General features: G+C 40.3%; 2 protein-coding genes across 2 annotated transcripts in view; one reads left to right on the top strand and one right to left on the bottom strand.

The window, feature by feature from the left end:
• arhgef19 (Rho guanine nucleotide exchange factor (GEF) 19) overlaps positions 1-3,479 on the top strand; it is a 24,924-nt gene extending 21,445 nt beyond the window's left edge. The window contains exons 13-16 of the mRNA XM_040153781.1: positions 692-850; positions 938-1,017; positions 1,100-1,204; positions 1,341-3,479. Of these exons, the coding sequence (XP_040009715.1) occupies positions 692-850; positions 938-1,017; positions 1,100-1,204; positions 1,341-1,495 (499 nt within the window). The 3' untranslated portion in view covers positions 1,496-3,479. The remainder of the gene's footprint in view (positions 1-691; positions 851-937; positions 1,018-1,099; positions 1,205-1,340) is intronic.
• On the bottom strand, positions 3,058-12,812 carry LOC120804358 (probable pleckstrin homology domain-containing family N member 1). The gene is made up of 11 exons (XM_040153782.1): positions 12,241-12,812; positions 9,977-10,085; positions 9,151-9,297; positions 8,783-8,869; positions 8,237-8,324; positions 8,008-8,144; positions 7,767-7,913; positions 6,019-6,105; positions 5,652-5,727; positions 5,450-5,526; positions 3,058-4,224 (listed from the first exon to the last, which is right to left on the bottom strand). The coding sequence occupies exons 1-11, from the start codon at positions 12,333-12,335 to the stop codon at positions 4,093-4,095; spliced, it is 1,182 nt and encodes a 393-aa protein (XP_040009716.1). The 5' UTR covers positions 12,336-12,812; the 3' UTR covers positions 3,058-4,092.
• Between the last annotated feature and the right edge of the window lie 185 nt (positions 12,813-12,997).

Here is a 12,997-nt window from a genome sequence, read left to right as displayed (position 1 = left end):
ACGAACAGATTAACATTTTGGGAAATACACTTTCTTTCTTGCTGAAGATCTAGATGACAGGATTGATACCTAACTATGGAGCTAGAACCAGCAGCCTGTTAGCTTAGCTTTGCCTAAAGACTGGAAGCAGGGGCAAATAGCTAGTCTGGCTTTGTCAAAACTTTATATCTTTGTTTGATCCATACAAAAACCGAAGTGTAAAAACAACAAGTTGTGGTTTTACGAGGGTTTATATGTTGGACTATTTCTTGGCTGGTTGCACTCACTTGCTGGAGTGTTATTGTCAGTGAGGTTGACACACAACCAGCAGAGACTCCAGCTAAGCTAGGCTAAGCTAATTGGCTGCTGACTGTACTCTAGTTCCATATATCTTTTAAAGCAACAGTGTGAGAGATAGAAACATTTCCAGCTTTGGCACCTCCCAGTGGTAGTCTCAAAAACAACCCTATAACAGACAGCAGTACTCCCAACTACCACCGCCTACCACCTCTCCATGGATCTGACCGCAGGACAGTGACATTAAATGGGCTGAAAGGAGCACATACAGTAGACTGCACCAATTTTCACACACAATGGCTTTAAAGATTCAGCAGCTGGTCAAAAATGGGAAATATTTAGATAGGTAGCCTATTGTTAATGTTGATAGTAAAATAACTTTTTAATTCCTTTTTTTTCCTTTTTTTTCCTGCAGTACATGGAAGTTCATGGTGTTCGTACACGCCAAGATAGGAGAGCTGAAAGTGAAGGATCTCAGTCAGAAGCTGCAGGGCATCTCAGGCTTCATCTTCCACCTGCAGCTGTGTGAAGGCCAGCAGCTCAAACACCAGATCCTGCTCAAAGCACACACTGAGTGAGTAACAACACTTTGCTTCAGTCAAAACTGGATGCTTCAGCAGACCGTGCTCTAACTGACCTCGTTGGTTTTGTCTCTGCCAAGGAGCGGGAAGCAGAGGTGGATCACAGCGATGTTTCCATCTGACCCGCTCGAAGACATTGAGCAAGCCAATGAGAATGATGGTCAGTGGAGAGCAAAGAGTTCCCCGTGAATCAGCGTAAACCTTTTGGGCCTCTCATTCATCTTTTTTTCTATTCCTCTTAGATATATCCCAGGTTCAGTGCATTAGAAGCTACCAGGCCCAAGAGCACGATGAGTTAACACTGGAAAAGGCTGACATTCTTCATGCAAAAACCATTACAAGTGATGGTAGGAATTTAGATTTCAGATAAACTGCATTCTGGCTTCAACCTGCTCCTAAAATAACAAACTTGTGGCCATGTGTCTCATTGGCTGTCTGAACTAGTGATTTGTGTGATATCTAAGGGATGTTGTCTTTCACCAGGCTGGGTGGAAGGCATCAGACTGTCAGACGGGGAACGGGGCTGGTTCCCCAAAACCTACGTGGAGGAAATCACAAGTCGCAGTGCGCGCCTCCGCAACCTCCGAGAAAATATCCGCATCAAATGTGTCACACAGAAACTGGAGGGAGAGGACTGACCATTTTTACTGCCGCTTATCCTGTGTCAAAGGTGCATTCCAACTGCTAAGTTTAATTTTTAAGCTTCTGGATCATTGTGTGTGTGGGACCTTCGTATAAAATGCAGGTTCTTAAAGAAGCCAACATTTTTGACTGTTCTTACTCATTTCCTTAGCATTCTAGCTGTGGAAAACAGTTTGAAATGACAATATAAAGTTACTACTGCTCCCTTACAATTTTAGTGTAACAGGGCCTTTATACAATAAAAGTCTGTTGACAACAGCTCACATTAGGACATTTTTTAGCAGTTTTGCCAACCTGTAGTCCCTAAACTTTGTATGAGCAAGTACTTTATGCATGATTTCTGGGAATGCATTTCAATACCATTTTAAAATCAGAGAAAACAATTCAAGCATCTCTGCTGTAAATGTGGTATACATGTATGCAAATTTACCAGCACAGGTAGTAAATGTAAAAACGTCTAAAGGTAAATGTGTACATTTCTCGGTTCACAGGACTTGTAACAGTAGCATGAGGCGAACTCAAAATCTGTCTTTAGAAACTTCAATCCCTCTTTGAGCTATCTTGTGCAGTAAACTGAGCTCTGTGAGTAGCAGGACACTCATTCATGTATTATTACCACATCAGAAAGTCACCCCAGGCAGATCCTGCTGCTGAGCTGCATCAGGGCACAACAGAGGCTTTTTATCTTTTGTCTTTGAGTGCTGCTTTAATTTCAGTATACTGCAGTGTTGGTGCACCACAGTGCAGCAGTTCATTTCCCTCCATGCGTTAAGGATGTGGATTGTTAAAACAAGCTTGCCTCTTTAATAAAAAGGACGACACCCTTCCTGTATGTACTCTAAATAGTCTGTAGTAACAATTTGGGCTGCATGAGCTCTGATGATTGGCCAAACAAGGCAACCGCAGGGTGGTTTAAGTATTTTAAAGATGATTTTCCCAATTCTACTGAAACATAAATGAAGAGCAGACTATCCTCATACAAGGCTGCTCTACACAAGTGCTTTTTTGTCAGTGCCCTAATCTCATTAAAGGATTAGACTGACTATATTCTGTATTTTTGTTATTGTCAGAAAAAGCGCATGAAAAGACCTAAGCCAACAATGAATCGATCCTACTGACAGTCTTACAGTCTGTCACAGCCTAATAGAGCTCATTCCTCTGTTCCATTGAGCTGTATTGTTGTCCAAAAACGATTAAAAACACACGAGCACTGTAGTTTAGTGTGAGTGAATTCCACACACACCATCCTGCTGCTGTAAATACTGACTATAGCAGCAAATGTGTATTAATCTGCGGCTGAAAATAGTCCCCAACATAGGAACTGGATAGGGAGATCTGAAGGTTAAGAAATGGACTAACACATTGTAGGTTTTGATCAAACAAACAAAAAACCCCACTAGCCTTATCCTTCAAAACCTGGAAATGGAAAAATATACCACCTTCACTTTGGAACTTATTTACATAAACCACCTGTTTGGTAAATTTGCAAATTTATCTTCAAATGTACTAATTTTAAAACTTTGACAAGCCCCAGTTTAGCACCAGTTGAATGAAAGCTCCACATTATTTTATTACACTAATAATACAGAATAAAATAATGCTGTTATACACTAAGCACTGACTTACATTTAGGTCTACGTCATTCACAACATTCCCCTCCTGAAGTGAAAAAATCCCCAAATGATCAATAGCGCAGTATAACTGAGCTGAGACCTGTTATTAATGAACCACTATAATCAGCCATCAAATGTCAACTCTACCAGTGGCACATGAAATGTTTATAACCCTACTTTTTTCTATATCTAAGTTGTTAGTTGTAATTTAAATGGTTGCTGTAGCAGCATGTGTATTTATACTCCTCTAGCTGGTTGTTCTCTAAGGAGATTCTGATGTAAATGTACTTTACTGTAGATGGCTTCATGTATAAAGAGTAGAAGATGGTGCATTTACCTTTTTGACAGTAATTTATATGAAAAAAAGATGTAACAGATATTATGACATTCCATTACTATAAACTTTGCATTCAGAGTAATTTCTAATACCATAATGACTATAAATACTGTAATACACTGGATGTTTACTTGATTTCTCCATTCTACTGTAAATCTTTAACCACTGAAATAAAAACAGACACTTCCATTGTATGTTGTGTTGAAATAATGATTTTTTTAACTCTGTAGATTCAACTTTTTAAATAGTTTATTCTGAAAGGGTAAACTATTATGTCTATGTCTTTATGTACAGTTTGTTCAGTTCTATTGCTTTTGTAACCTCTACCGCGCTACAATTTCTACATCTAACATTTCATCAGCTACGATCTGCTCTTAAACTAGGCCATGGACTTGTTTCCGTGTGTCCCCTCATGAAAGAGAACCTTAAGTATCTTTTCAGTCCTTCAGAGTGGAAAAAAAAAAGAAATCACCCAAACATATCAAAAACAGGGTGAAAACATTCCAGAAAATCTTCACTGCTGTAACTCCATTTTGTGGCACAGTTAAACATAAAAGTAATATGTACTGTACAGGCTATCTACACAGTTAGTTTTAGATTTGTAATTACAGTGAAATTTCAAGCTTTTCCACGTTCTGATGAGTCAGCTGCGTCCATTGATGCGACATTGGTCGGCAGTTATGATCGGTTCGTGGGACTCCTTCCTGCTCCTTTGAGGCTTTGGCATGACTGGAGGTGCAGCTTGACTCACAGTATTGTGACTGCTTCTGTCGGGCTGCAGATCAAAAACGAAAACCTTGTTGATGCACAATTGCTTCATATTTAAGGTACCAGACATCACCTTGTTCCACATGAATATTTCTTGCAAACACAACCTCAGTATTTGGTCCCTGAATCAAGAAATGGGACTAAATTGACAAAAATAAACAAAAGTATGTTCCCGATCTCAAACACGTTTGTACAAGCTGATTTTCATACCAAACCAACAGCATGCGTTAGAAAGTAGTCAGCAGCAAATGGGATAAAACAGTGGCTGTTCCCATTAGGGGTCTTACTCTTAAATCTTCCACCTGCATTAACTCATTTTGGCCACTGGGGGGCAGCAGAAACAAGCTACAAAACAACAAAACAATGAGCTGGAAGATGCTGAAACACTCCGTAGCGAGCTGAGGCAAGCTGCAGAGTCAGATGATAAATCCATGTGGGTTTGTCACTATGAGAAACCTAATACATACAAAGTTTTCATTTGATCCATTATTAATATAAGAATGTTGATCATAGCAGCATTAAATCTTAGCTTTTTTCTCGTGAAATGCTGGATAGTTTTACTTCCTAAACTTCCCAAAAACAGTCGAATGGAACAGTTGACAGCAAAATCACAAAATCTGAGAATTCGAAATCTGGTTGACCCGCTCACAGCACATAACCCGCTGGTACTGTATGTCTATGTGCTCACTGCTCATAGACAAACCACCTGGGCTAGAACAAGCAAAAACACCAGTATGGTCCTTTCAATTCCATTGTTGCACCTCCTCCTTGTGGCTGATGGTTGTCAGTAAAGTGACACATGACTTCTACTTAAGATTAGCAGACAAGTATTTTTTCAATTGTAAACTTTGCATATAGATTTTGCTCATTTAAATTAAGTTTAGTAATAACAACCTTATAGCTGCCTTAATCAGTATTTCATTTAACAATGGATCAAATTACTATTTCTGATATGTCGCTCGTAGTGACAAAGCCACAAATTAATATCTGCAACCCTGCAATCTCACACAGCTCTACTGCGTTATTTTAGCCTCTTAAAGCAGTTTGCCACAACAACTTTATAAAGCGATAATATGCTAGATTTTCTGTTTTCATGATGTTCTGCCCCCCCCCCCCAGTGGCCAGGAAATCATTTAATACCGCTTTAAACAATATTAATTCAGTTGTGTATCTCTTGTGTTTGTTCAGTTCAAAGGACCATACCAGTAGTTAAATATATTCTACAGTCTAACCTGTTGTAACTGAAAAATCCAGTTCTGAAAATCCTCCAGGCAGGTACAAGAGACCTGCAGGGGCTCCACCAGGTCACCTAAAACAGAGCATAAAGCAGGGATTATATGAAATGACTTCATCCCTCACTGCGGTTAGTTTCGCTATAATCCAATGCTACATTTAGCCAAACAAGTACTGAGGACACATATTTGTACAGTATACCGATCAGGTCAAACTCCAGTCGTCCAGGCAATGTTGAGCGCTCCACTGCTCTGATGCTGTGTCGGGGTAACCTGCCCTGTTGAAAAGGACAAAGAGGCGAAAAAATAAAATAAAATGTGAAAGTTGTGCAGGAATTTTCACTTCTATGACACTATCAAAATGATTGTAAATATTTCATTTTAACTGCCGATTGAAACACATTTGCTGTTGTTACAGGCAGCAGGTTTGAGTTACAAAATGTTCCACCCTTGTTATATGTCTTGTCAAAAGAACAAACGCTGTGTAATGACCACCGGGACACGTAGTTATGCCACACCGGTGGAGACGTATTATTATGGATTTTTCCCATAGAGTCATTTTACAGTACCTCATATCGTATATTCAGCCGCTTGTTGTCAACTGACAGCAGCAGGACATCTTGAGGGAAGAGAAGCATCAGTCTTTCTTGGAGTCCCTGAGAGAACAAAACCAATGTTACTGTTGTATTAGCTGTCCAACACAGCTCACACCACTGGAAAAACACTGATATCCTCTATTCATGGATGCTCATGATATTCACCAAATGCACATGTAATACAAATTGTATGTTATTTTGGTACTTTTGTCCATAAGTCATAATAATAATAATAATAATAATAATGGCCATGTTGCGATAAAGTCAGAGGAGGCCAAAAACACAAGTAGTCAGACGATCATAGAGGCTGTAAACAAACTCCTTAGTTAACAAAAATGATTTGGAAGTGAAAACAAGTTACAGTTTTTTATGCAAAGAGGGATTATTACCAGCATTTCTGGTGCACTCAGTTTGAGTTTTACCTCTAAATAAAATGGTGTAGGTAATCCGGATAAACATCTATGATCGTTTGACTGTCTGAATGTTTCTTTCCCCATCAGACTTATCCTAACTGACAGAGACAATGGCCCAAACTACTAAAATAGGCCACAAGTTATGATAAATCTGAATTACCCTGTAACATAAATAAACCATTTTATTTTAATTTGAGATACTAGGACAGTTTACGTTAAATAAATGAGACCATCACAGAGAACAATGGCAGCCTCCTCAGTGCCACATTGTGCACCAGCAGGTCAGATTTAACAAGAAACCTGATTGGCTTAGAAGCCTTTTATGGCACACAACATAAAGACGGTCCAAATAGGGCCACGTGTTTATCCACTTCAGAGGTTATTAAGATACAATCTCATTTCAACAGAGAGGCAGATTGTGGGAGATGTGGTTCTGACTTTCAGATACTCAGACCAAACCTAGAAGTATTCTTGTAAGTGGTGTCACAACTGGTATACTGTGGTAAGTGTGGAAGGCCAGAGAGGAAACGAGTAGAAAAATCTATTTTTTATAATAAGTTTTGCTGAAAAATGACTAATTCTTGCTCTCAACTTATTTATTAGAATGAATTAGTATTAATTGTTACTTAGGTCAGTTAAGAGGGGGAGGCAAAGTGTGAGCAGCAAGTTAGCAGCTGTGGTTTGTCTTGGTGTGCTGGTTTCTTTCTTTCATCACATTCGTGCCTGTTCCCTCCATTCCCCTTTTTGTACATGTGTGAATAGAGCGGACGTGAGCTGCACTTCTACCTCTGTGTAGCACAATGTTAATGCAGTGCAAAATAAACAGTGGAAGTGAACAGTGATTTTTCCGGTCAAACCGTAGGTTCTTATCTTAGTCATACATACAATTAATTTGACAGCATGAATGACTAATTGTGTGCGCACAACTGATTAATTCTTTAATTTTTCTTTGACACCATGACACCCCCATCTTTGCCTACTACGCAAAATATATTTTGTGATTTTGACAAAACATGCTTGTTTTGGTGACAGCATGTGAAAATAGCCTATCCCATTGTTTCGTGACATAACAACCACTTCATCTTGACATATGAGCTGTTCAGCTTTCTCTGAAAATTATTGTTTTGGTTTGGGTTTTTTTCCCTAACTTAACAGAAATATTGAGGGAAACAACGTATAAAAAAATAATTACACACAAGTCACCTCTGGTCAGCACCTGAGATGCTTTAGACCTGAGATGCTTGTGAAAGTGCTAAAACATTAGTACATTAGCAGATTATTACTACAGAGTAAGAGAGCATTGATCACCTGTCTCTGTGAGTTGACGGTATGGACGATAGATATGTATCTTGGCTGACCCATGTGCTGTATGGGCGAGCCCTCCCACTGCCATATTGGAGCTTGTAGTAAGTATTTAAGTAGTTCTTCTCTTTTCCAGCGCGCATCACATGGTAACTAAGGGAGAAATATGTAAACAATTTATTAACTACAACTCAAGCAGACTGCTTTTTCGGGTGTAATTACAACCAGATATACAAGAGTTAATTACGAGGTAGGAGAGAGCACAGTGAGAGGCGTTCATGGCCTGTGTCATTGACTTGTGCTTCCTGTCTTCTATTTGCTGCATCCATTTCTGTAACTCTGCAGCACTGGCACATATGAACACCTTGGAATCCACCATTGGACCTGGATGAAAGAGGGAACAACATAAATCATGCTCAGTATTTCACACTGTGTTGCCATGTCTTAGCTGAAGTTGGTAATTTCCACTGATTCACCGCTTATCTCAAACATGTGTGGTGAATGTGACGTGTCAGGGTCCAGGGAGACAGCTTGGAAGGAAAGTCCAGAAAGAGGAAGGATGCCCTGCGAGATAAGAGAAGACAAAGATAAAGAAAAAAAAAATCATGTCTGTCATTGAGATTCAGTTACATCCAAAGAAATTTTTTATGTAGGAAATACCCAACAACAAGAGCAACATTAATGTCTCTGCGGTCTGGTCCCTCAGTTCATGTCACATCAAAGATGTGACATGAACCCCCCCCCATAGATTTGTTTCTATAGGAGGGGGTTGCTTCCTGTTGCAGCTGGAAACGAAGTTAATGAGAGCAAAGTTGCACCAGACGTAAAAAGGGGTGTAGAGTTTAGGGCAACTTCACATGTCAAATATGATCTGTTTGTAGAAACAGAGACAAGAATGAACTCCTAAGTTTCTGTTTAATATCTTTTGGTGTCCTGTGCACATATACAGGTCTTCTATTTTCCAAGTTTTATTTAACATTTCTGAACACTTAGCTTTTTAAAGTAATACTCCCAAAGAATACCTCATAGATAAAGTCTTGTCGAGAGTGGTCCAAAGAGAGGATCAGCAGGTGAAACGAGAACAACACCAGGAAATGTTCACTGATTTCCTGCAGAGACAAATCATAATGCAGCTTTGACACCTGACTTAGCAGCTCCTGAATTCGTAGTTTGATCATCTGTGTTTATTTATTTTCATGTTCACAACAGTCAAATTTAGCTATTTTACTAATTTTCAACAAAAAGATGTGGCACAGATGTTTGTCTTTTAATGCTCAGTTTAGGGTGTTATATGGAGTCCAACAGACTAGAGCAGGGTTTAGGATGATGTGCTGGTGGAGCCTCCTGTCCTAGCTCCCAGCTGACCCCGATGGGTGCCGTGCCATGTTACCTGTGTGTAGCTGTTGTAGAGAGACACCAGGGAGCAGTGGATAACCTCTCCATACATGTGGGCAGGTTGGCCCTCCCAGCCCCTGATTGGATGCTGGGAGTAAATCCTATGACGCAGCTCATCTGTGCTCCGGCCCCACAGCACCACCTACAGGCACAAAACTCTATCAGCCCACATTTATTGATTATTATCTGTCGGTTTTATAGTTTTTGTTTTGTCTTTTTTTAAATGAAATTTTCAGTTTTTTTAAGCTTTTTTTTTTACACCATCTCATATCCCTGCCCCCATAAGTATTATTGTGTCCACATGTCCAACGGTGACTCATGCATTACACAGAAAACTTCGGTCTGTTTCACGTTGCACATGTTGTTGTTTGAGCCAAATGTTGCACAACCAGGATGATTTGATATATAACTCTGAAAACAGTGTCTTCGAGGAACAAATGCATGGAGTTTTGATGCTTCATCTTCAGACAGTTTCTCATTTAAGTGGAAAAAAATGTGAAAACTCAAGTTTGTGTGGCAGTCTTTCCTCCCTCCTTTATTTCCTGTAAAGTTTGAATCACACCAAACAGGGAATGCGGCATCTCTTGCTTTTGTCATGGAAATTCCCACAGTGTGTATACAGAGTGTGTCTGGCCTCAACACAAATAACAGCAGAGAGTGGAAACTGTTGATATTCATGTGAGGCACATCTCACCACACGCTGCTTGAACACCAAAAAGCGTTTAACCAAAGTGAGCCACATGCTGTGTTCTCGCTGTGAACGGTGCATGACTGAAGTTCCACAGCACACAAACAGACACACACAGCACACACGTGGTGACCTCTTGTTCCATGTGTCGTGTTGAAGGGTAGCGCTGAGGCGGCGGCTGCTCCTCATCTCTGCCGTTCCTCACTGACAGCTGAAGCCTGATTTCGCCCAGACTCCACACCCTGAATAAACACATGCGTGCATTACAACATTTTCTCAGACGTCACTGTGACGCAGTAGCAGCAAACGCTGAGGGCACAGCAGCTCAGTGGTTGGTTTTCTGTCCTCGTTCTCAGCAGGGGTGTGGGTTCGGTTCCTTGGCCCTTCTAAGTCAACGTGAATGTTAAATTGCATGCTCTGTTTGGTTCTGCTCTGCCGTTCCAGAGACACATGTCTCAGGCCGACTAGTGGTTGAATTGTGTGAACTATGAGTCCCTGTTTGCATGTATTTCCAGATGGTGGGTGCTTGGGCTGGCTGCAGCCCTCAGTGAGCGTAAAATAAACCAAATAAAGAATGAAGAGCAATAGAAGATATAAGAATTTCTACGACTTGTCCTGACCCCCCAGCTGCTTTGTCCCAGTTTCATACTACGTCCTAACTCTAAGCAGGATTTTGAACATGTGCTGTAGTCAATATACATGCACAGGAAACGTGACCAATTAAATGATTGTCAAAACACTCAGTGTGCATAAGAGAAATGGCTGATTATTGAGTATGATGTTGATGTAGACTATGTCTCACAATACAATCCACAAAGGAACAACAGGAATCTAATCACAGTAGAGCTAAAATCTTAAATTTTGGAAAGACAATAAGAGCCTATCACTGCCATTGTTTAGTAAACTTTGTTAAGTTTTGATCATTTCATGCAATTTGCTTTTATTAAAATGGGTTTCTGGCTCAGTAACTTTGGGTGTGTCCGTAGGGAATTGTAAGGTGCCCTTTCGTAAATTCACCTTTGGACAGGCATCTTTCTCTTCTTCATGAATGGAATCATTTTACTCATGTTGAAAAAGCTTTAAGGAGGGATCGGTCATGCAGTCATTAATGATCTGGTGCTCGTCATTGAGTTTTATGGTAATTTGATTGTATCATTGTTTCTGTTTGGTGCTGTTTTGTATGTCTTTTCCTATTGAGTTTTTTATATAAAGGCCCATCTGTGGACTCGATGCTATAAATGCTGTGGCACATGCCACTGCTGGTACATTGTTGTACCCATAAAAATAAACATTAAAGGAATAAAAATGTTTTAAAAATTGTCGATAGTGGTGGCGACAGATTTTACCTTCTCTTTTGGAAGCTTCGCTGGCAGTGGCATACCAAATTTACAGTTTGAGGTACATGATGCCACTGAGGACGTTGGTGTACAAATTTCATCATTTCCTGTAGGTGCAAGTGTATAAATGTTTTGCATGTCAAGAATTATTGATTTGGAATAGGGACTCAGCTATGGATTTGCGTGTACATTTGTATCTCAGAACACACCTGATCAAGTGTACATCTATTTGTGAGATCTGCATGATGCACATCTTCGTCTTTGGGTAAAAATACAACATATGAGTGGCCTGCAACCATAAGTAGTAATGATTAAACAGCCACACATAAAGACTAGTAGCTACTTTTGTTATTAGCCTCTGCTAATCCCCCAGCCTGAGAACCAGTTTAATACTCCATGCTGCAGCCTTTGTCTTGGAGTAATCTGCTAATCACATCAGTGCAGCATCACTGAGTTCCCAAGTTCAATTTGAATAAATACGAGCCAATTAGTTGGCCTGCCTTGTTGTTGTGCGGGGTGGTGATGGGTGAAAATCTGTTTAAGGGTTTATTATTGAACCTTTTCTCACTACAGAACCTGGACGTTTCAGAAAGCACATCCTGTTACCGTGCGAAAACAAGCATGTAGTATGTACATCCTGGTGTCACCGAATGCTCTGCAGCCTTGAAAAGGGTTACAAAGGAGGCTACCTCCTCTCGTGTTTTACATTTTCTCTAAAACATGACACACTGATTGCCAAAAAACACAACAGAGCCTGAAAGACAAGCTGCTAGAGGAAGGTGTTCTTTTTATTTCACAGTCGCAGCTTCCTCCTCAAGAACTACCTTATACACAAAACCACATTTTAACCAACCTAAAAGATGCACTCTTTCTAGCTATGATGATAAGCACAGGACAGATTACTTAAATTCACATTTTGGATGAGGTAAAACTGCTATCCCCTTCTTATTTCCAATGTAATATTTTTTTCCAGGATCAAAGTGTGTGAATTTCCCAGCAGTACTTTTCTATTCTTGAATAGATTTTAGCTTTAAACTGTGAACTTTTATTCGTGTCTTACCCTAAGTTGTCTCCAGAGAGTTCCAAGAGCTCGATCTCATCAGGGCCCACCTCGTCCACTCCAGTATGCCTCTGGGTCACACTGCAGCATCCCATGATGGACGAGGAGTCTGTCCCTCTCAGCCTTGTCTCAGCTTCTAGTCCACACACTGGGCACCATCTGCCCAGGCAAACATCCCCACTCTGTGTGTGTGTGTGCCACACTAAAACCAAAGAGATAACATAAAAACGGGGGCTGGTTGGGTCCAAAAGAGGATATTGTGTGCTAGAGAAGGGGAGAGAGAGGGGGGTGCTGCTAAGCTCTAGTTCCCCCTTTTTGCCAGCATGTAGTGTATATTTCCGTACAGCCCTGAGAATGAAAGATGTTCGAGCTTTTGAAGAGAAATTGAAGATAAAAGTGACAAGAAGTTTTTGTCGAGTTGCAGCGTAGTAGTTGTTCCTTCCTTCCTGTCAGTTGGCTGTCTGTGTAGAGCTGAGCAGCTTCCTCAGTTTGGTAATTTACACTCTGAACTCACACAGGGAACGGGCTGATGCTTCAGCATGACAAAGAAAAAAAAGAGACGTCATTCAAAGACATGCTGTCCTGCTGAGCGAAAGAAAAAATATGTGTTTATAAGTCAAGCTCTCTGATGTTCTTAAGAGCTTCCGTGTTGAGAAACATAGATAAAGCAAAGTTCCTGTTGTGAAAGATGGGACCATGCCTGCCTGTGTTTACATGCATGGAGCCTGAATATGGATGCATAATTATGAGTAATTGA

Source organism: Xiphias gladius, chromosome 18 (assembly GCF_016859285.1).
Source record: "Xiphias gladius isolate SHS-SW01 ecotype Sanya breed wild chromosome 18, ASM1685928v1, whole genome shotgun sequence".
Lineage (NCBI taxonomy): Eukaryota > Metazoa > Chordata > Actinopteri > Istiophoriformes > Xiphiidae > Xiphias > Xiphias gladius.
This window is presented reverse-complemented; position numbering and strand designations above follow the sequence as displayed.

Bases quoted from the DNA above. Each gene is read 5' to 3' on its own strand.
- LOC120804358 (XM_040153782.1), bottom strand. From the start codon at position 12,335: ATGGGATGCTGCAGTGTGACCCAGAGGCATACTGGAGTGGACGAGGTG. The intron at 8,325-8,782 runs GTATTCTTTGGG...CTTATCTCGCAG, and splicing joins GACAAGACTTTATCTATGAG to GGCATCCTTCCTCTTTCTGG. The intron at 8,145-8,236 runs GTGAATCAGTGG...TCTTTCATCCAG, and splicing joins ACACATGTTTGAGATAAGCG to GTCCAATGGTGGATTCCAAG.